General features: G+C 41.5%; 1 protein-coding gene across 1 annotated transcript in view; it reads left to right on the top strand.

Annotated features, from left to right (window-relative positions):
• Positions 1 to 23,983, top strand: part of COL24A1 (collagen type XXIV alpha 1 chain) — a 3,617,818-nt gene that overhangs the window by 2,944,417 nt on the left and 649,418 nt on the right. Inside the window, exon 38 of the mRNA XM_044086026.1 lies at positions 11,900 to 11,953. Coding sequence (XP_043941961.1) covers positions 11,900 to 11,953 — 54 coding nt within the window. The remainder of the gene's footprint in view (positions 1 to 11,899; positions 11,954 to 23,983) is intronic.

Below are 23,983 nucleotides of genomic sequence, written 5' to 3'. Positions count from 1 at the left end.
TGTCGCCCATGTTGGTGATGACCAGGTCCAATATGTTTTCACCTCTGGTACGGGAGTTTACCAGCTGATCCAGGGCATTTGAGTTGATAAATTCCTGGAAGCGCTGGACCTGGGAGTTTGTACTTGAGTAGTTTTCCCAGTTAACGGTAGGGTAATTGAAATCACCCAATATCAGGGTGTTCGGTAGGACCTTCATGTTTTCCAGTGTGTCCAGAAAGGTGGAGTGGTGGTCCTGGGTCATGGAGGGTGATCTGTAGCAGGCCACAATTTGCATTGCAGATTTGCCTGATGTTAGTTGCACATGGATGATCTCAGAGGTATCATGCTGCGCCACTAACCTGGTGATGTAGGTATCCTTGATGAATATGGATACACCCCCTCCTTTTGTGTTTCGGTCCATGTTCTGTGGCCGAAATGTGTGGTAGCCCGGTAGTGCTGGGGTGCTCTGTGGAGCCTTTTACCAGGTTTCAGTTACTGCACAGATGTCAACGTTCTCCATACTGAGAAGTGCTTCGAACGCATGCATTTTGAGATTAAAACTCCTGGCGTTGAGTAGCATAACCCTCATTTTTTTATATGTGCTGTTTACGGAGGTGGATTTGACTTTTGAGCCTTGTGTAAAATAGGCACTATGGGGGCAGCAAGAGCCTTGGCCAGTATTCGAAAGCCTAGGGGTGACAGGTGCTAGCCATCTTTTGCGAGCAACGAGGCTTGTCGAGCATGTCGTCCCAGGCTGACAGACACTGGATCCCCTTTGAATGACACCAGAAGCTTAGCCAATTGTTGAAATTGATCATTTTTTTCTTTATACTGCGGTATCATTCTTGGTGAGGGCAGGATGCTACTCAGGGTCAGGGTCATACCCGCCTCGGCTACATGGTCAGAGAGTGCTTCCATGTCTGTTTTCATGTAGCCCAGGGAGGTACTTTTCAGGTCATTCACACCAACATGAACAATGACAGAGTCATATTTGTACTTGTTCTGAAGTGACCTGAGTGCTTGTGTTATGTGGTGGATTCTGGCTCCCGACAGGCAGCTAACAGTAACCTTCTTCTTATCCAGCCTAGTGAGCGGGACGTCAATGTGCCTGACTATAGAATCACCTATTACCAGTGTGTTAGGTATATTATTTCGCCTTAAGGGCTGTGATTGTGCGGCACACTGATTTTGTGTTTTATGTGTTGTCTGGTTTGTGACGGGAGGTGAAGGTTTTTTGGGTGTCTGCTTTGGAGGTCTCTGATGCTTTTGCAGGTTTTTATTTAGAGCCTCCGAGTATGATTTTGTGTATTTATGTGTATTTTTTACCAGTGCTGGTTTAGTATGTCTATGTGAGGCTGGAAGTGTGGTGCAAGTGGTAACCTTCTCCTCATGACTGCCTGTTCCAGTCTTGGGTGGAGAGAGCTAAGCCTCCAATTTAGCTATATAATTGCATCTCTCGCATATGTTAATGTTTTGTGGTAGGAGGAGAGGGTTGTCTGTGTACATGAGGCAGTTGTAACATTGCCTCAGGATACACAGGTTCACCAGCTGGACAGGAGAGTATACCTGAAATTGCCCTGTGGACATGTCTGAATAGTAGGGTGAGCTGCTTAGTCGCTTGGTTGGTGAGGGGTGAATAATGAGCCTTGCCCTGCTGGGCAATCAAGTGTCAGGGTATATTAGTGCTTACTATTAGGTATGAGAAAGTGCTGGACTGTGGGATGCTTTTTAAGTGCTTAGGTTGAGAGTTAGACTACTTTCAAGGGAAAAACTGAAGAGGAGACTTGGTGGAGCCGGGAATAATTTAGCCCTAGCTAACTGGCACTGCCCGGACGTGCAAAACCTTGCAAATGTGGTTTTTGCAGAAGGGAAATGCAAGAGATAGAAACTAGCCCAAAATGGCCTATAAACTACTAACTTCTGGGCTGGAACCACTCCTCCAGGGACAGATGGCTGCTCAAAGCTCCCTCTCTCACAGGTGAACAGAGAAACCTCCTTCTATCTAATTAAGGTATAGGCAACTCGGAAGCTTGTAACACAGCCCTGAATTCAGCACTAGCCTGAAAACTGGACTATACTAGCTTAGAAAGGTGGGAAACAAGGAATTTTTTTTAAAAGATAAGGCAAAAACAGTAAAAAATATACTTAAAACAGCTTTCAACGACTGCAAACAGTAAAAAATACACTATAACAGCTTTAGATGACTACAATTAGAAAAGGCTTTTAAACAAATTACCCAATTAACTAGTAATTTGTTTAAAAGCCTTTTCTAATCGCTTGTAGTCATCTAAAGCTGTTTTAGTGTATTTTTTACTGTTTGCAGTCGTTGAAAGCTGTTTTAAGTATATTTTTTACTGTTTTTGCCTTATCTTTTAAAAAAATATCCTCGTTTCCCACCTTTCTAAGCTAGTATAGTCCTGTTTTTAGGCTAGTGCTGAATTCAGGGCTGGGTGGTGGTGCTGCAGTAGCGTCGTCGCCTCACAGTAAGACGCTGTCCGGTTCGATTCTCAACTAGAGCGTCTTCTGCGTGGAGACATGCATGAGTGGGCGTACCTTCGTTGAAGGTTGTGCATCAGGCCTGGCAAGCTTGTACGTAAAAATCAACTGCCAATCATTAACGGACCGGAGTTCCGCTGTGGCGACCCCTAACCGGGAAAAGCCGAAAGACACAAACAAACCCAATTAACTAGTAAAAAAATTTCAGAACTGAGCCCTGTTCCTGTAGTCTTCAATCAGACAAGTTCTAACTGCACACTCCTACCACTGGGGTGCAGGGGAACCTTCTCCAAAAAGGAAGGCCTGGATTAGTGCTCAAGTTATACAAACAAAGCTAGATTCAGCAGGCCTGAATCTAGTTTATGTGACAGCAAACAAGGCACATCAATTTCAGTAAGAAACAGTTCATATATGCAGGCACTACAAGCCTCTAACCAGAAATTCCCAGTTCAGAATGGCAGAGTTCAGCCTCCCCTCCCACAAGAGTGCAGACCACAAACCTTCTTAATGTAAAATGACTGGCCTGAAGCCCAAGTACTTAAACCAGAACTAATATACTTTTAGAATAACAGACACTGAGCCTTCAATCAGCAGTTCCTAACTTAGAAGGATGTAAGCTACCTGTCCTGCCACAACAGTGCAGACCACAAACCTTCTTAATGTAAAACAACTGGTCTGAAGCCCAAGTGCTTAACCCAAATGGCTTAGAATGATAGCTACACTTTAATCAGGTTACTACCAAGCAGTGATAAATACAATTGAATAATTTTAAGAATGCCTGGATTAGTGCTCAAGTTATACAAACAAAGCTAGATTCAGCAGGCCTGGATCTAGTCTATGCTACAGCAAACAAGGCACACCAATTTCAGTAAGAAACAGTTCAAATATGCAGGCACTATAAGCCTTTAATCAGAAATTCCCAGCTCAGAAGGGCAGAGTCCATTCTCTCCTCCCATAAGAATCCAGACTGCAAACCTTCTTAATGTAAAATAACTGGCATGAAGCCCAAGTGCTTAAACCAGAACTAATACACTTTTAGAATAACCGACACTGAACCTTCAATCAGCAGTTCCCAACTTAGAAGGATGTAAGCTATCTGTCCTGCCACATCAGTGCAGACCACAAACCTTCTTAATGTAAAACAACTGGTCTGAAGCCCAAGTGCTTAAACCAAAAGTCTTAGAATGATAGTTACACCAAGCAGTAATAAATACAATTGAGTACTTTTAAGATGACGCAAAAGCAAAATAAAGTAACAAAGTAGGAAGAAACACAAATACAGTAAAAGCAGATGAATAAAGAGCAATTTTTTTTCTGAGTGAGCAAATGAGATGGGCCTAGGAGGAGTATCCAAATACAAATTTACAAGAGGGGTGCGCAGTTTCAAAGCCACCAAGATTAACACCAAAACAAAAGCAGGAAGGGTGGGTGGGGAACTAACTGAAAAAAATAGAGCCACAACTTCCAGCTAGATAGTATTCAATGCAACACAAATAGATCAATTTAAATGCTGTATTATTTGAAAAAAGTGCAGATCAAGATTTACTTAAATTCACTTATAGGTCCAGTTGATTGCAGGTAGGTCTTAGCCGGCCAAATCTCAGAGTTTAAGCAGAAAATAATCCAAAATGTACCATTTTTATAAGGCAGAAACCGAATATCAATGAAGTGAAACTACCCCCACTTATCACTGGCTATGCAGGAATTCTAACAAACACTAAATTCTAACAAGCATTAACTGAAAAACAGAGCCACATCTTCCAGCTAGGTAGTATTCAGTGCAACACAAATAAATCAATTTAAATGCTGTATTATTTGAAAATAGTGTAGATAAAGATTTACTTAAATTCACTTATGCGTCCATTAAATTGCAGGTAGGTCTTAGCTGGCCAAAGCTCAGAGTTTAAGCAGAAAATAATCCAAAATGTACCACTTATATAACTCAGAAACCGAATATCAGTGAAGTGAAACTGCCCCCATTTATCACTGGCTATGCAGAAATTGAAATTCTAACAAGCACTAAATTCTAACAAGCATTAACTGAAAAAACAGAGCCACAACTTCCAGCTAGATAGTATTCAATGCAACACAAATAAATCAATTTAAATGCTGTATTATTTGAAAAAAGTGCAGATAAAGATTTATTTAAATTCACTTATATGTCCAGTTGATTGCAGTCAGGTCTTAGCCGGCCAAAGCTCAGAGTGTAAGCAGAAACGAACCAAAATGTACTACTTATATAAGGCAGAAACTGAATATCAGTGAAGTGAAACTACCCCCACTTATCACTGGCTGTGCAGGAATTCTAACAAGCACTAAATTCTAACAAGCATTAACTGAAAAAACAGAGCAATACCTTCTAGCTAGATAGTATTGAATGCAACACAAATAAATCAATTTAAATGCTGTATTATTTGAAAAAAGTGCAGATAAAGATTTACTTAATTCACTTACACATCCATTTGATTGCAGGTAGGTCTTAGCCAGCCAAAGCTCAGAGTTTAAGCAGAAAATAATCCAAAATGTACCACTTATATAAGGCAGAAACCGAATATCAGTAAAGTGAAGCTACCCCCACTTATCACTGGCTATGCAGGAATTCTAACAGGCATTAACTGAAAAAACAGATCCACAACTTCCAGCTTGATAGTATTCAATGCAACACAAATAAATCAATTTAAATGCTGTATTATTTGAAAAAAGTTCAGATAAAGATATACTTAAAATCACTTCATCCAGTTGATTGTAGGTAGGTCTTAGCCAGCGAAAGCTCAGAGTTTTAGTAGAAAATAATCCAAAATGTACCATTTACATAAGGCAGAAATTGAATATCAATGAAGTGAAAGTACCGCCACTTACTACTGGCTATGCAAGAATTCTAACAAGTACTAAATTCTAACAAGCATTAACTGAAATAACAGAGCCACAACTTCCAGCTATATAGTATTCAATGCAACACAAATAAATCAATTTAAATGCTGAATTATTTGAAAAAAGTGTAGATAAAGATTTACTTAAATTAACTTTTATGTCCAGTTGTTTGCAGGTAGGTCTTAGCCGGCCAGACTCAGAGTTTAAGCAGAAAATAATCCAAAATATACCACTCATATAAGGCAGAAACTGAATATCAATTAAGTGAAACTACCCCCACGTATCACTGGCTATGCAGGAATTCTAACAGGCATTAACTGAAAAAACAGAGCCACAACTTCCAGCTATATAGTATTCAATGCAACACAAATAAATCAATTTAAATGCTGTATTATTTGAAAAAAGTGCAGATAAAGATATACTTAAATTCACTTATACGTCCAGTTGATTGCAGGTAGGTCTTAGCCGGCCAAAGCTCAGAGTTTAAGCAGAAAATAATCCAAAATGTACCACTTACATAAGGCAGAAACCGAATATCAGTGAAGTGAAACTACCCCCACTTATCACTGGCTATGCAGGAATTCTAACAAGCACTAAATTCTAACAAGCATTAACTGAAAAACAGAGCCACAACTTCCAGCTAGATAGTATTCAATGCAACACAAATCAATTTAAATGCTGTATTATTTGAAAAAAAGTGCAGATAAAGATATACTTAAATTCACTTATACAGCCAGTTGATTACAGGTAGGTCTTAGTCAGCCAAAGCTCAGAGTTTAAGCAGAAAAGAATTCAAAATGTACCACTTATATAAGACAGAAACTGAATATCAATGAAGTGAAACTACCCCAGCTTATCGCTGGCTATGCAGGAATTCTAACAAGCACTAAATTTTAGCAAGCATTAACTGAAAAAACAGAGCCACAACTTCCAGCTAGATAATATTCAATGTAATACAAATAAATCAGTTTAAATGCTGTATTATTTGAAAAACGTGCAGATAAAGATTTACTTAAATTCACTTATACGTCCATTTGATTGCAGCGCACATCCTGGGGAAATCCAGTGTGATAGCAGACAGACTCAGCAGGACTCTCCTATTACCTCATGAGCAGTCCCTGAACAGAGACATTGTGGAGATGATTTTCCGCAGATGGGGCCAGCCTTGCTGCGACCTTTTCGCTACTCCCAAGAATACCAAATGCAGCAACAACTTTGCCCTTATTCCCCCAAAGGAGAAGTCACCCAGGGATGCACTGATTCAAAGTTGGCCCTCGGGATTACTCTAAGCCTTTCCCCCCTTCCCACTCATTCCAAAGGTGTTACAGAAAGCCAAATGCTCAAGAAACAAGATGATCCTCATTGCTCCGTACTGGCCTCGTCAGGTTTGGTTTCCCTTTCTACAAACCCACCTCTTGGAGGAACCTTGGATTCTGGATCCAATTCTGGACCTTCTGACCCACACTTTGGGAGAGTTCCATCCATCCACACCCTCAAGTTGACAGTTTGGCTGCTCCAGTTCCACAACTAACCAGGTGTAATTCTTTCATGCCAGCAGTAAGTCATATCCTAGCTTCTTCCCTTAAACCCTCCACTAGGAAATTATACTCTAACAAATATTGAACCTCTTACCCGCCCCTATTCCAGCAATTTTAGAGTTTCTCTCAAATCTGTTTGAAGAAGGTGCTGTGGCAGCTACTATTGGGGTACAATTAGCTGCTGTCTCCAGTTTTCATACAGGTGAAATAGGTGTTCCCATTATGTCTCACAGATTATGTAAGGCTTTCTTAAAGGTACCTTTTTACTTAGGCCCCCGATTAAGGAACCAATGACATCCTGGGATCTAAATTTGGTTCTTAATTCTCTGACTACATCTCCCTATGAACCTGCTTCTACTTGTGATTTGAAATATTTATCATGGAAAACCCTCTTCCTTGTTTCCATTACATCGGCCAGAAGAGTTTCAGAACTGCGGCTCTTTAGGTACGTCCACCTTATATTGTATTTCATAAGGATAGGGTATCTCTCAGAACTAATCCCTCCTTCTTCCCAAAGGTTTGTTTGGAAAGCAACATAAACCAATCCATGGAATTGCCAGTTTTTTTCAACAATTACACCAACAAGGCAGAATGTAAGGTATACCAGCTTGATGTGCATAGACAGTTGCATTTTTACTTGCATAGAACAGAAGACATTAGAAAGTCAGATCAACTTTTTGTCTCCTTTTCTGATAAGAAGACAGGATTACCAGTCTCTAAGGTGACCTTGTCTAAATGGCTTACGGATTGTATCATCCTTTCATATCAAAAGAATGACATACAATTACCAGGGAAGATAAAAGGTCACTCCATTAGGTCAATCTCAGCTTCATTTGCCTTTCGAGGAAGGTTTCTCTTAGATTCGATTTGTGCAGCTGCTACATGGGTGAAACCTCACACCTTTATCACTCACTACAAAGTGGACTTGGCCTCCCAGAACAGGTCTTCCTTTGGATTCATGGAACTGAAAAGTCTTTTTTCCTGAGCCACCCTAGGGTTTAGGTGCTCGGGACGCTGTCCAACCAGCAAGAATTACGGTGAGATGGACTACATAACATCTATAAGTTAAGTTCCTTTCCATAACATTCCATGTTTGTAGTCCATCTTGCCTATATTCTTGCGTCCCACCCTCCTTCCCCCTCCCGTTCCTGGAGGAACTGGTGGACAAAATGATCTGCCTGCAGAGATATGATGACGTTCAGTCTCTTCCTTGACTGAATTATAGTGATTTGTAAATATGTATATATTTTTTATGTATATATGTTATATACATATAGAAGATAAGGTGCTTCTAGCTGGCTTGCAAACAAGATCTGGGGATGTAGCCTGAGGCATCATGGGATAGGGATTAGCCTTGAGCCACTGAAAGCTCTCGAGCTTTAGTATTCAGCCGAGTCAGAGCCGAGTATCGGCTCCGAACCCAACCAGCAAGAATATAGGCGAGATGAACTACAAACATAGAATGTTATGGTAAGTATATAACTTCTAGTTTCATCATAAATAGAGTAACATATAATAACATTAAAGGAGTAATTAGCATCTTGGATTTAGCTAAAATGTGAACAAAAAATAGCTCTAATAAGTCTGAGAGGGCTTTTGATTCAGGTTCATAGGTTAGTACTAAGCTAACTGCCCTTGCGAGCCATTTTTTAGCCTAGCCAGTTATCCCTTGTGAGACTCAAACCCTGCACCTTGTGTTTGTAAGGCAAACACCTTAAGCATTAGGCCACCCTCCCAACCCAATTGAAACTATTTGTTTAAAACCTTAAGATATTTCTGATTTCCAGAAGACTTTATAAATAAGACATATGTTGACTACGAAGCTTATATTAAAATAGGTCCTTACATTTCTCAAGCTTTTAATTCGAATAAAGGAACAAAACACGGTTGCTCTTTGTCCCCTTTGATGTTCACCTCAGTAATTGAACCCTTGGCAAGTAGTATTATCTTAAGCCCAGCCTTTGAAGCTTTTACACTAAATAGTATTTTTGAAAGTAAAATCCAGCTCTTTGTGGATGATATTTTTGTTTCCTAAGGTAAGTAAGATAACTCAACTAATTATTTAATTAAAGAAATTAGATTCCAAAAAAATCATTAATGGAATTTAATGGTTATAAAACTGAAACATTATTATTAAATAAACAAGTAAAGTCTTCATTAAAATAGATTTAATTTTAAATGGGATAATGATGTCATTAAATAGTTGGGAATTAAAATTGTCTCAGACTTCAATAAAATGGTTAATAACTTTGAAAAGCTCACTGATGAAGTAACATGTGTAACTAAACAATGGAATGTAAGCTTTTTTATATTTGAAGAAAAATTAATGCTTATTAAAATGATAATATTACTCAAGATTCTATACCTGTTACAACCAATAGCATTAATGCCTTGGAAAACATTAGTAAAATAAATGGAAAATATATTATTTTCTTTTTTTCTGGTACCCCACTTGACTGAAAAACTCATATAAAAACAATTTAGACTATGATAATATGGTGAAATCCACTTCCCTGATCTAGAATCCTACTCTTTAGCTGAAATTTTTAGTATGATTATTCTCTGAATAGACTCTTCTTATTCAAGTCAATAGAAAAGTTTACATGAGAAAGACATTAAAAACGATTTTAAGGAAACTGGTATAATTAAAATAAAAGTTGTTGATAATTAATTTTTATGATTATTAAAGGATTATTTGGAGGGAAGTCCTCTTAAAAAATTACTTCCACATATATAAAAATAAAATTCAGTTATTTTAGAAATTACATTTATAAGAGTCCATCCTTTAAAACTGGAAAGTTCTTATATTACATATATCACACACAAATTATTTGAAAGCTGTAATATTAAAGATATGGAAGTATTAAAAAATATTGATATGATAATGTGAATAATGGGGAAGTAGTTGCTTTAGAGAAAGTTTTAAGTAACATTAAACTGGATGTCTCACATAACCTATTAGAATCCAGGATGAGAGAAAAAAATAAACGGTTAATGTTTTTTAATAAAGATTGGAAATGTATACCCAAGATATGTGAATTTTTGATTTTTATCATTTATAAAGTGGTTGAAAAGGTATTCTTATCTAAATTGTATAAGATGATTATTTCTAGTAAAAGCAACGTTCATAAAAATTATTAGACTTGTCTTGACACTTGTGGTTTGTAACAACTAGTTATTGAAAAAGATAAGCACTTATTATTAAAATCAATTGGCTTAACATTTTCAAGCTTATATTGGAAAATGTACACATGGAATTTATTATGTAGCACCTTTGTTTCTCCTTATAAATTATCTAAATTTATGAAGTCTGATACCAGAATTTACTGGCGATATAATAAATCTATAATAGCTGATTGGACTCATATATTTGTACATTGTGGAAAAGTTACTGTCTTTTGGGAAAATGTTGAATGCTGAATTCTTCAAAAGGTTATGGTCTGATAATTATACAATGGATAAAAGTAACACTACTTGTAAATGTTCCTGTTTCACATGTAATAAGTACTAGACAATATTCTATGTTTGGAGTCTTCTAGGTGCTGCTAGGAAAGTAATAGCTAATGGAATTTGATAATATTCAAAGAGTTATTAGAGTTAGCTTCTGGCTTATGCAAAAAAAGAAAAAAGAAAGAAAAGAAACCGCTATGCAGAAGTCAAGAGATGTATTTAATATTGTGAATTTTAGCTGTTGGGACAGTTTAGGAACTTTGATTTTTAAATATGTTGAAAAATCAAATTTGTAAATCGTATTAAGCTTTAACTGGTTAAAAGAATTTACTAAGTATATTGTTATATATGCATGATTATCTTCCTTTCATGTATATACTGTATATATGTTAAAATTTATTTAAAATTGCAAGAAAACACTAGTCTGTACAGTATTTACCAAAACTAAGATGTCTTAATGGTTATTTATATGGCTGTACTCTGGTTTTAGCTTTGTTGATCACATAATTCACCCTGTATATTTTCTGTGAATATGATGGTATTAGTAGTAATTGAACAAAAGTTAAGTAACAGCTATTACTTTGTTTAATGCCATAGTCTCTATTGGCAATAACTAGTTATTCTAATATTTTTTAGTCATGCAATATTTAAAGACAGGACTTAAAATTCCTTTTATTATCTAAGGGTACATCACTGTAAGAGCAAATGAACATTATTTACCACTTCTAATATGTATTTTATGATGTGTAAGACTAGAATACGTGTGCAGTTGTTTTTATATTCCATTATGTCATTAAATAGTTGAAATTAGAAAAAAATATTCTTATTTTGACATTAGTTATTATTCCACATTTGTTCAAAGTAAAACTCTTGAAATTTGATTTAGAATCCATACGAGCACATTATCTTTTTATATAGCTGTCTTTCCCACTAACTCAAGCCTGAGAGCCTGCTTACCAGATGACCAATGCAAATCCTTATAGAGAAATTTAGAAAAGTAGTCTGCAGTTCATTTGTGATTTGTGTATGGCAAGATAACTTTTGTCTCATTTTAAACTGTTTATCACTACACCAATGTAGTTATTTTGGGAAGAAAACATTTATTTATTTGCATTTGTTGACCGGGATAGTCCACTGGGCCGTATTGGCCCGTTTTCAGTGGAGGCCCAAACAGAAAAGCTCCACAAGAAAATGACATTACATTACTTTTACATATGTGTAAGGTTACATTACATTACTATTAATCTCTGGACATTGAAAGTTATCCCTCTGCTTGAGTAAGGGAACATTGCTGCTGCTGCAGCAAAGTAGCAAAGAGGAACTACTAGATACTGTGAGATTCTTCAAAGGCTTAGTAAGCTGTTTGAGTTTTTTGTCTTACAGACAGCACTGTAGTACCTTACGAGAGATCCAAGGTTGAGAATAATATAGTAACCACATATTGCTATTATTCAAGATGAAGATAAAAAAAATTAATTATCTGTATTTGACACTAAGTACCATAAAATGTATAAATAAACTTGTATATTGTTACCAATTATTTTTATTTTATTTTATTTATACAGGGCCCAGAAGGAAAAATGGGAATGCCAGGTCCTGCTGGTAAACCAGGGAAAAAGGTATATATGTATTTTATTTATCTTTATACAATTGCCACAGCATATGTTATATAACACTAGAATAATTAAAATACAGCTCCAGTGACATTGAAGTTTAAGTCAAAAACGTGTCCATGTTTTTCATAATGATCTGAGTAATCCTGCTTACTAGCCTCACATAAGATGGACTCATAGGTTCATAGGTGTGTACTAGGCTAATGACCCTGGAGCCTTTACAAGCCTAGCCCGTAGAAGTGCCCTGGCATCATGCCACCCGACGCTAGTTCCCAGTATCTCTATCAAGTAGAGCCACTGGAGTGATCCCAGGGGTGAACTTTCTATTACCCATCCACTCATTAAGATTTCTCTTGAAGAGGGACAGCAAGGTGCTTTGCTTGACATGTATAGGAAGTCTATTCCAGAGCATCGGCAGTCTCTAAATGAGGAACCTGCCCCTCCAGCATGTTCTGTTGATTGTGGTAATGAGGTTGAGGTCTCTGGAGTGTGTAGTGCAGAGGGATTGGGATTTCCTTAGATGTAGCATTTCTAACAGAGCTGGGTCAGACATGGCTTTGTAAGTCAATCAGAGATCACCTCTAAGTAGGTGATATGAGACAGAGAATAGCTGGAGTCTTTTGAGTCTGTCCATGTAGGACATGTGTTTAATGCCTAGGATCCTCTTCGTGAGGTACTTCTGTGGCCTCTCCAGGTGGTGCAGGTGTCTAGTGAGGTACTAGTGAGGGAAAAGTAGAGAGAGAGAGACGATGACCTCTTTCTTCCTCGATGCAAAACCCTTGGTAATGAGATGTGCCACATAGAAAGACTTTCTGACCACAGCGGGAATGTGGTGATCGAAGGAGAGATTGCTGTCAACCTGCATCCCCAGATCTCTTTTAACACCTCCAGTGTTCAGTGGGTCCCATTGATGTAGTAATTAGTGGGAACTGAGTTTTTACCAATGGGGATGACAATGCATTTTTTGGCGTTAAGCTTAAGGCCATGGTTTCAACACCAGTCATTGGTCTCAGTGAGACCTTTCTGTAGGATGTCTGCATCACTTGACAAGTTAATAATGGCTCCCAGATTGCAGTTGTCTGCGAACTTGGTTAGCCAGAGTCCCCTTTGTGTTGGCCTGGACTTCTGAGAAGTAGATGCGGAACAGGATATGACCCAGGACAGATTCATGTGGGACTCCACTTGTGACTGGTTAGCATTCTGAATTGGAGTCCGTTACTTTTACACTGTGTGTTCTATCTGTAGTCCATTACTTTTACACTGTGGGTTCTTTCTGTAGTCCATTTTGCAACCCACCTAGTAATATAGGGGTTGATGCCTAGTTTGGTGAGTTTATCAATAATTCCTGAGTGAGGAATGGTATCAAAGGTCTTGGCCAGATCCAGGTAGGCTGTATGAACTGCCTTACCTTCATCCACAGATCTGGTGACTGACTCAAAAAAGTCAACCAGGTTAAGCAGGCATGATCTCCCTTTCACAAAGCCAAATTGCCTGGGGTCTAGAGTTTGGACATTTCCTATATCTTTGTTAATTAGGTCCATGATGATGTGTTCCATAGCTTTACATATCAGACTCATCAGGCTAATGGGGCAATAATTCCCAGGGTCTGTAGTCATTCCCCCTTTATGGAGAGGGATGACAGTAGCAGTGCACCATTCGGTAGGGACAAAGCCTGAGATGAGGCTGTGACTGAACAGGGCACACAGATGTGGTGCCAGTTCGCTTTGTAGTTTGTGTAGAACACAGCCAGGGATATTATCAGGTCCCATGGAAGCTGTATTCTAGACCTTGGACAATGCAGCTTTAACCTGTGTTGCAGTAATGCTGGGTGCCTGGTATTCTTCCTGTATTGTGATTGGTCCTTTGGGGGGGAGAGAGGGGTAAAGTTGGCACTGAATCTGTCAGCCAGTATGTTGGCAATATCTGTTGGCTCAATGTAGGAGGTACCATTGTGCAGTAACTCAGAGCAAATAGGTATTGCCGTGGAGGTTCTTGATATAACTATAGAAGGCTTTGTGCCACAATTCTGCCTTCATAGCTGGCTTTGGAGGATTTGATGAGGGATCTCAACTTTTTGTTGAGGCTAATAAGGGACTTTTTCCAGTCTTGGGACTTCATCTTTTTCTGCAGCAGTTTCTTCCTTCTGGTGTAGAGTTTATTAATGGCAGGGGACCACCAGATTGGTTTCCTTGTTTTGGAGGAGAGTGTCTTGGTTCTGTTGGGTATGTCTAGTTCCATGCAAGTTTGTACATGTTTGTACAGTGCATTGGTGTAATATTTGGCAGTCATGTAGCTGTTTTCCATTGGCATGGGTGCTGTGAAGTTAGCCACCTCTGTTTTTAAGAGCCCAAAGTCAGCTTTGGAGAAGTTTTTCAAGGTGGTTACCTTTGGCGGGGCTGTGGGAGAGATGTGGATTCCCATGGTGATTAGTTTATGGTCGGATCTGACCAGGGAGGGATTGACTATTGGTGTAGAGCAACCATCTGCCATGTTAGTAATAACCAGGTCAAGGATATTGCTTCCTCTAGTGGAGGTCAGAATGAGTTGGTCCAGGGCATTGGAATTGATGAACTCCAGGAAGCATTGGGCCAGTGTATTGGTGCTTGAGTAGTTTTCCCAGTTGATGGAGGGATAGTTGAAGTCTCCTAGTATGAGAGTGTTGGGTTGGACCTTGATAGATTCCAGGGTGCTTAGGAACGTTGAGTGAACGTTTAAGGACATTGTTGGGGACCTATAGCAGGCTATGACCTGGATCACCATCTTACCCAATGTTAGTTGAACCAAAAGTATCTCAGATGCGTTATGCTGGGCTACTAGTCTGGAGATATGCATTTCCTTTATGAATATGGAGACCACCACCTTTGGAGCTTCAGTCCAAGTTTCGGGGCTGAAAGGTGTGGAATGAGTTATAGCCTGGTAGTGCAGGGGTGCTTTCTGCCGCTTTAAACCAGGTCTCTGTTACAGCACAAATGTCGATGTTCTCCATTTTGAGGAGTGCTTTGAACAAGTGCATCTTGAGATTTAAACTTCTAGAGTTCAGGAGCATGACCCTCAGATTGCATTTATTTATAGCTGTTACAGTGGTAATTTGGTCTTTGTAACACCACCTAAAAAGGCACTATAGGGGTGGCAGGAGCTTTAGCCAGTACCCAGAAACCCAGGGGTGACAGATGCAGGCCATCTCTGCAAAGCATCAAGGTCTGTCAGTCATGTCATCCCAACCAGACAGATACTGGATCCCCTTAGAATGACACCAGAAACTTAGCCAATTGTTGAAGTCAATCACTTTTTGTTTGTATTGTGGTATCATTCTGGGTGATGGTAGGATACTGCTCAGGGCAAAGGTCATAAATGCCTGGGCCACATAATCCGAGAGTTCACCATGTCACTTTTCGTGTAGCCCAGGGAGGTGCGTCTCAAGTCATTCACACCCACATGGACAATGTGGAGTGACCTGAGTGCGTGTGTTATGTGTCGGTTTCTGGCACCTGTTAGACAGTTGACTGTTACCTTCTCCTTATTCAACCTAGTGAGTTGGACATCTGCATGCCTCACTATTGAGTCAACTATGATTGGTGTATTGGGCAAGGTGTTTAGCTTTAAGGGCTTAGGTTGAGGGTTACACTGTGGAGTTGAGCTATGTGTCCTGTCGTTATTGCTGTGTTGTATTAATCCAAGAAGGGAAAGAACTCCGGTGCAGCAATAATACAACCTTTTATTGAAAACAGCACAGTGAACAAGCAAACAGAATACTGTTATTTCATAAAACCATGTGATTAAGCGCTTTCATCCACTAACCCATGGACTTCATCAGAATCATTGTTTCTTTTTATATTCATTTTGGCGCCAATCTTTCATCAACATTTAAAGTAACAAAGCCATAAAACACATGTATACTGGTGATCAAAAAGTTCTTATAATATACATTAATCATTATAAGACTTTCCTTTACCAAAAACATTCCTTTGTTATAAAACTTTCTAAATAAAAATACTTTACTATGTAAATGTTGTTCCCCATGTCATCTATAAATAAATATATATGACTATTGCTAACAGCCCATAATCAATATCAAGTGACGGTCCAATGTCCATACAATCCATTAACATTTTCAACTAAGTCTATGAATGAGGGAAACATGTTTAAAATATATAAATACATTCATATCTGATATCTTATTCTTTATTACTTAATATTACATACAATTCCCCTTTACTAATGTGTGCGATGAAGTGAGTAGGCTGAATAAATAAATATTTAAATAGGACAAAATAATGGATGTGTGAAATATATATATATAAATATATTAAAAATGTATTGATATATATTAAGTATGTAAATAATATAATATATAAAATATGTTAAAATATTAAGTTAAAAGTATGAATTTAAAAACTATAAAATTTGTTTTATGTGTTATAAATCAATAAGTAAATGCACAAATGTGAAAATAAAAAAAAATTTTTGTTCATTAAATTCTATACACATCTTATGTGTTTGTATAGTGTTTTACGCAAAATAAAATATAATACATAATAAAAGGATGGAAAATATAAAATATAATAATGAATATCTGAAAGGATAAATAAAAGTAACTATAATAATTTCATTTCAATTAGTTAAATTGCTATATAATTCCCTAGTCCCTTCCCTTCTTTTTATGCCCCTTAATATTCTTATTATTGTTACCCCAAACTCATTTTCTTTATTAATTTATCCTAGGAGGTGGGAATTCTTATGCTTCTCCCTCTTATGTAAGTGCTATTGTCTTTGTAACATATAATACATTAATGAAATAGGGAAATGTACATATTTACAAAATATATATATATTATTATATTAAAAACGGTTTTAATGAAATATAATCATTTAGCCCAGGTTTATTCGAAGCGTCAGTAAGTATTTGCCATTTTGCCTCTCTCTCAGCTATATACGCTTTAAGGTTACCTCCTCTGTTGTTAACATGTATTCGTTCTAATATTGCAAATCTAAACTGTGTATTATCTGTCTCCTGTATATGTCTATATAATGCATTGCTGGTATCTTCCTTTTTAATAGAATATAAATGTTCATAAATTCGCCTCTTGAATTTCCGTTCTGTCTTTCCTATATAGAAACAAATAGATTTACTACATTTAGCTAGGTATATAATGTTTTTGGTGTTACAATTACCCCTAGCATATTTTATTCTAGTTCTTTTAACATTATCCAGAACTGTACTTTCATCTTCATTTATGACTTTACAATACTGACAACTTCCGCATTTTCTGGGCCAGAAACCACTCCTCTTGTGGTAGATAGGTTATGTAGGGCTTACCATTCACACTGATAAGCTAGAAACACGTGTATGGATTTGCTTTTAACAGTAATCATTCTCCCTAGCATTACGTAGATTACTCAGTTTCGACCTTCCATTAAACCTCACTCCTCCTGAACATTATTCTGCATGTATTGTTCCCACAAATTCCATTTATTTGTATGCAGTTGAGCGTTTCCTTTTCTGAAGATCCCACCTCCATTTTACAGTATTCATTACTTCAATTACAGTCAGTTACATTTTGATTTCCATTTTGTAGTGTTTGCCTTTTTTGCAGGGCGGCCACGGTGGTGCAGTGGTTAGCATTGTTGCCTCACAGCAAGAGGTTCTCCGGTTCGATCCTCAGCTGGGGTGTCTTCTGTGCGGAGTCTGCATGTCCTCCCTGTGGTCGCGTGGGTTTCCTCCGGGTGCTCCGGTTTCCTCCCACATCTCAAAGACATGCTGCAGGTGGATTGGACACTCTAAATTGGCCCTAGGTGTGAGTGCGTGTGCCTTCTGTGGAAGGTTGGGCGCCGGGCTGGCAACTCGACACTGTAAAACTCCACTGCCAGTCATGAGCGGACAGGTGATCCGCTGTGGCAACCCCTAACCGAGAAAAGCCGAAAGAAGAAGAAGAAGAAGAAGTGTTTGCTTTTTTTGCATCCAGTAACACTAAATTTAGTAAGGCCCATGTCTGGGCAATCTAGATCCTGTATCCCAGCTGATAAAATCACTTCCTTAGTTAAAACCATTTGCTTCCCCAAACATTTCTGACAAAGTGTTGTGTAGGGAATTTTTTAAATCTGCTAACTCCTTACACTCCCAAAAACATGTTCCTAATCACCTCCTTTTTTCCCATAACACTTTCAATATTTACTGCCTTCCTGTGGTGTTTGTTTGTGGTATAAAAAGTAGCTATGCAAACATTTCCAAGTAAAATTCCTGGACTTTGTTGCATAGATGGTAGCAATATAGATATATTCCCATTGTTGCTCCATGTATTTCCTTTCCATTTTCCCTTCACAATCTTTTCTAACCTCCTCTGATTGATTCTTATAGTTATCATGCAAGATTTTGTTTGCCCTACTGATGTCCATTTGTGGCAGTAACATTTTCTCTAGATTTAAAGGCTATACCAGAGATGGTCTTTCGTTTAGCACCCCCTATCCTTTCTCTTTGTCTGTACTGTGTTATCTGCCCCTGGTTGGAGAGGTAGTCACTAATCTGCAGTCCAAACTTCTTCTTGGCCTCATCTCACTGTGGTACATTCCATCTCTAGTTATTTGCTCCCAGTACCTTGGTTCCTTTTCTAATTTCCTCCAGTAAATTCCAATCCAATATTGTCTATCTTCTATACCTCAATTTGCAGTCATCCCTATTCACAAAATTTCCTTTATCCATTCCCATGTTGATGTAGTTCTTAGAATACTTTTTTCTACTTTATGAATATAGTGTTATTTATGGTTGCTGTTATTCTCCCTAAAGACCTGCATCCAAATTCCTACTCTCCCCTTACTTCCAGAACTCCCAAATTTCATCATTGTGCCTTTCCTCTTTGATTTATAAGCTTCTGTTTCTATTATTTATATAATCCTTAATTATGGGCCACGTCTTCTTCTCTGATTAATAAAAATATGCCTGACTTGTATATAAGCTTAAAGGAAATAGCAACATGTTCACTGCTTGTATGTTACTATTTATATCCATAATCAAGAGCTACCAGCTTCTCATTGTATCTATTATATTTTTAGTCTCTTCCCACATATCATTAGCTGCCATAATATAATCTTTTATTTGAAGTAGGAACTTCATTTGTCAGCAACCTTTGGGATACGGATCCGATCTCGGATCCGAGCCGGCAACTTCTTCCACAGCATAGATCCGAGCTCCTAGCTCCTCCCTTTACCCAAAATCCCCTGCCAACCCTTACTGACCCCAGATCTAGTTTGTTGCGCTTCAAGCTACAAGCTGGATTTCGAGCTCCTGATAGTTGGATAACTTTTGTGAGAAAAACTTTGCATTTTTTCTTCCTTTTTCTTGTGTGAGTGTGTACGAGTGTTTAGGTACCTATTTTTGACTTATTTTGTGTTTATTTTTCCTCCCTGCCCTCGCTGGTTCGTAGTGTGTGTTTGTGGTGTGTGTAGCGGCCTAGTGAGTGTGTTTTCTGTATACTATGACGGAGGCCCCTAAAGCCATCTTTTCAAAATGCACCGAATGTGGCCATAAGCTTTCACCGGAAGATGGCCACACCTGGTGCGTTAGGTGCCTTGGGGTTGAACACCTCTCCTCAGGATGCGCAATTTGTGCAGCATTCAACCCCAGGGCACTTAAGGACTGGAGGTCGAATCTGATTCTGGCGGGCCTTTTGCCCCCGGATTCGGCTCCGGTACTTCTGTGGCCGCTACCCAGCCCTCGGTGGTAGCCACCCCTGTCTCCCTCCCTCCGGTCGGGACTCAACCTCCCGCTTCAGCTCTTGAGGAGAGGGAGGCAGGGAAAGCCAAACGGAAGGAGAAGCACCATAAGCGGCGGTCCTCGGCCCCGCCCACCAAACGGGCTTCTCCATCCAGAGCTTCTGGATCACCTCCTCCTCGGCTCCAGTCCCCTTGTTTCTCACCGGGACCCGGGGAGGAGGGGACCCGGTCCCCGTCAAGGTCATCGAGGCAACACTCTAGGTCTGCCTCGGTGGCCTCGTCGAGGTCCACCTTCAGCATGTCAGATGCAGACATGGGCCGGATGATGAGGAGGTTCATCCAGGCCCAGCTGCAGATGGGAGTGCTTTTGCCTCCCCCTTCGGAGGGGAGCTTGACCCCATTTTTTTCTCCAATCGCTCCTTCTCCGACCCACTTTCCGGGTTCGGAGCATTCGGAGCCGAGCTGCGTTGGATCCGGGGGTGGGTCGGAGCCGATAGTACTGGTTACTTCGGCTCCGACTGGTCCCTCGAGCTTGTTGGATCCGACCTCTCGGAGCCGTGGGTTGAGCTTTGGATCCGAGGGATTTGGTGTGACTTCAGCTCCGTCCCGGTCTGAGCACATGGGTCCTTCGTATCCGAGGGTCTCAGCTCCGGATCCGGTCCCCACTTCGGATCCGAGTGGGAGTCGACTCTCGGATCCTATCGAGAGTGGCTCCCTCTCGGCTTTCACGGTGGTGGAGAGGGCACTGTTGAGTGCATTTGGGCCTCCGGTCCTGGCTTTGGCTCCCCCCTGCACTCCCTCTCAGCTGGTCCAGGCTCCCATCACCCAGCCTTCGGGGCAGCCTGCTTCAGCACCTCTGGGTGTTCCCTTGGAACGTGACATTGCTGGTGAGTCTTCCTCGGACAGCCCCCCCCGAGGAGGTCCCTCACAAAGCTAAGTGTAAGAGGAGACACATGGACTCCCCGAGTCCCTTACGGAAGATACGGACTTAGATGAAGGGGAAGGCTCCCCAAAGTCACCCCCCGAGGATGTCTCCTTTGGAGATATCATGGAAATGCTCAGGATTAGGGGAGGGTGGTCTTCCCCCAAGGCTTCCTCCGATGAGTCCGTATTCCTAGAGGCGTTCGAAGCAGGGCTATCTACCTCTTGGGTGTCCCCTCCCCCCGACCCCCTGGTGGACCTTATTTCCACCAGGGCTTGGAAGGAGCCGGACAGTGTAGAGCCAGTCCCCAAGCACCTGGATAGAAACCTGAGTCCCCCTGCTGAAAGAACCCACTGGAGCAGAGGTCCCCCCGTGGATGCCATGTTGGTGGCGGCGGCCACTAAGAGAGAGTTGGCTCAGGAGAGCTCCACGGTCCACCCGCCGATTAAGGAGTCTCGAGCGATGGACCGACTTGGGAAGCGGGTCTTTAGTTCAGCAACCTTCTCCATGAGGGCGCTGAACTATATGGCACATGTCATCCGGATGCAGCGAGATCTTATAAAAGAATACGCTGCATCCCCCCCAGAGTCCATGTCGGAAGGGGACAAGCAGCTGTACTCCTCCCGAATGCCCACTCTACGTTCAGTTTCCAACACCTCTATGCGGCTTTTGTCTCACACCACTGAAGGAGCCGCTAGAGCTGGCGGAGCCAGCCTGGTAATGAGACGCCAAGCCTGGCTCCGACATTGTGACTTCTCGGAACCCTTTAAGGCGTCATTCGCGAATGCCCCCTTTGATGGTTCTGCACTGTTTGGCAAAACCATTCGCGGCACTTTATTCCAGAGCGAGAAAGACGGGAAGACGTCTGCCATCGGAGTCCGCTTTTCTGCTCCCCAGAGGTCCTTTTCCAAGAACCAAAAGGGTCAGAAGAAGATGTGGTTCCATAAATCGCATCAGTCCTAGTCTGCTCCGGACAACCAGTCCTCTCGTGGCAGAGGAGGACAGGGAGGACGCCACCCAAGAGGCAGAGGAGGTCCCAAAAATTTTGGGTCCAGAGAACCCTTCTCTGAGAGGCCCACGCAGAACCCCTGAGGGGTTGCCCGGCTGCTCCACTCTGGAGGCAGTCGGGGGGCGTCTTTCGAAGCACCTAGCAATGTGGGAGTCCATAACAACAGATCACTGGGTGCTTCGCATCATATCCAGAGGTTACCAAATTCCCTTTATTGTAACCCCCAAAACCAGAAGCCTCCCCGACCACACCCAGTCAGAGGGAGGCGGCTGCTACAGAAATTCAGCAGCTTTTACAAAAAAGAGCCATCCAACCCGTCCCCCCAGATCAGTTCGGATCAGGGTTTTACTCCAGGTTCTTTCTGGTGCCAAAAAGGACGGGGGACTTGAGGTCCATCCTCGACCTCTCTCTGCTGAACCTGGCAGTACCCAAAGAAAAGTTCTGAATGGTCACGCTACAATCTAGTCTCCCCCTATTACGGGAGAACGACTGGATGTGCTTGATAGACCTCAAGGATGCGTACTACCACATTCTGGTGGACAGACATTCCAGGAGGTTCTTCCGCTTCCGGCTGGGAGCCAGTCACTTTCAGTTCAGGGCCCTCCCCTTCAGTCTCACCTCAGCCCCCAGGGTGTTCACCAAAGTCTTGGCGGTTATAGCGGCCCACCTGAGGCTTCAGGGAATTCAGGTCTTTCCGTACCTGGATGACTGGCTCCTCATCGCCCCAACAAGGCATCTGCTCTGTTCAGGCAGGGATTATTTCCTCAATCTTGCCCCACGCCTAGGGTTGACTGTCAACTCCTCTCTGGCTCCTACACAGGTAATGGATTTCATAGGGTCGAGACTGGATTCCAAACTAATGCTTGCCTTCCTGACTCCTGATCGGCTTCAGAACCTGAGGCTGCATGTTCAGGCCATTCTCCGACTTCCTGCTCCACCGGCGGAATTGATCCTGAGAGCTCTAGGGTCCATGGCGGCAGCAATTCCTCTGCTGCCCCTAGCCCGTCTAAATATGAGGGTCCTGCAGTGGACCCTCCAGGTACAATGGTCCCTGTCTCGCAACCCCCTGTCCCATCCTATTCCCCTAAGCAGGGCTTGCAGACGGTCGCTCATGTGGTGGCTCCAGTCCCCGAATCTCCACACGGGACGACCATTCTCGATGCCTTCCCCCGTCGCCACAGTGACCACGGACGCCTCTCGCCTGGGGTGGGGGGGCACTATTCAGGCAGAACAGTCCAAGGCACGTGGAACGACACAGAGACCTCCTTGTATATCAATGTCCTAGAGATGAGGGCGGTGCTTTTGATGTTGCAGGCACTTCACAGCCTTCTTCCAATTGGGACAATTGCAGTACAAACGGACAACATTTCAGTGGTCTGGTACATCAACAAACAAGGGGGAACCAGGTCTTATCCTCTTTGTCGCAAGGCCATGAGAGTGTGGGAATGGGTGATATCCACCAACTGCTTTCTCATTGCAACGCACATTCCGGGACGGTCCAACATCCTAGCAGACAGGTTCAGTCGTTCGATTCTGACCCTGTACGAATGGTCTCTCAATCCTCTAGTAGTGAAACAAATATTTGCCCAATGGGGGCAACCCTGTTGCAATCTTTTTGCCTCTCCTTCAAATACCAAACGCAACAGTTACTTCACTCTAATCCCCCCTCAGGGGGAGTCCCCGAGAGACTCTCTAGTACATGCTTGGCCTCCCGGTCTCCTTTACGCTTACCCTCCTTTGCCCATGATGCTAAGACTCTTACAGAAAGCCAGTTGGCTGGGGAGCAAAATGATCCTCATTGCCCCATTCTGGCCTCATCAAACGTGGTTCCCGTATCTGTGGTCTCATCTGATTAATCCACCCTGGATTCTGGATCCCCTTCCGGATCTCATTACTCACCCTCTGGGTCTTCCGACCCCCAATCTGATCAACCTCAAGCTGACTGCTTGGTTGCTCCAGTTCCACTCCTGATAAGGACTCCCGGAATCTCCTCACCAGTCAAAGCCATCCTAGTAGCAGCACATAAACCTTCCACCAGAAGGGTCTAGCGAAGTAAGTGGAAACGTTTCTCCATTTGGGTGGAGCACCATCACTTAGATCCTTTCACGGCGCCTCTTACGTCGGTTTTGGATTTTCTAACTACCCTTTTTCATCAAGGGGCTAGCTGCTCTACAGTCAAGGTACAACTAGCAGCGATTTTGCATTATCATGTAGGGCATGAATCGGGCCCTAATTACTTCCAAGCTTTGTAAAGCTTTCCTCAAGGGTACCTTCCTCCTCAGACCCCCAGTCAGGGAGGTAGTACCCCCATGGGATTTATCCTTGGTTCTTCAGGCCTTGACAAGCTCCCCTTTCGAGCCGGTGGCTACGGCTGATCTTAAATACCTGTCTTGGAAGA

The sequence above is a fragment of the Protopterus annectens genome, chromosome 10.part0 (genome assembly GCF_019279795.1).
Source record: "Protopterus annectens isolate FY-2018-M chromosome 10.part0, PAN1.0, whole genome shotgun sequence".
Taxonomy (NCBI): domain Eukaryota; kingdom Metazoa; phylum Chordata; order Ceratodontiformes; family Protopteridae; genus Protopterus; species Protopterus annectens.
Note: the sequence above shows the minus strand (reverse complement) of the source record. Positions and strands in the feature narration are given on the sequence as shown.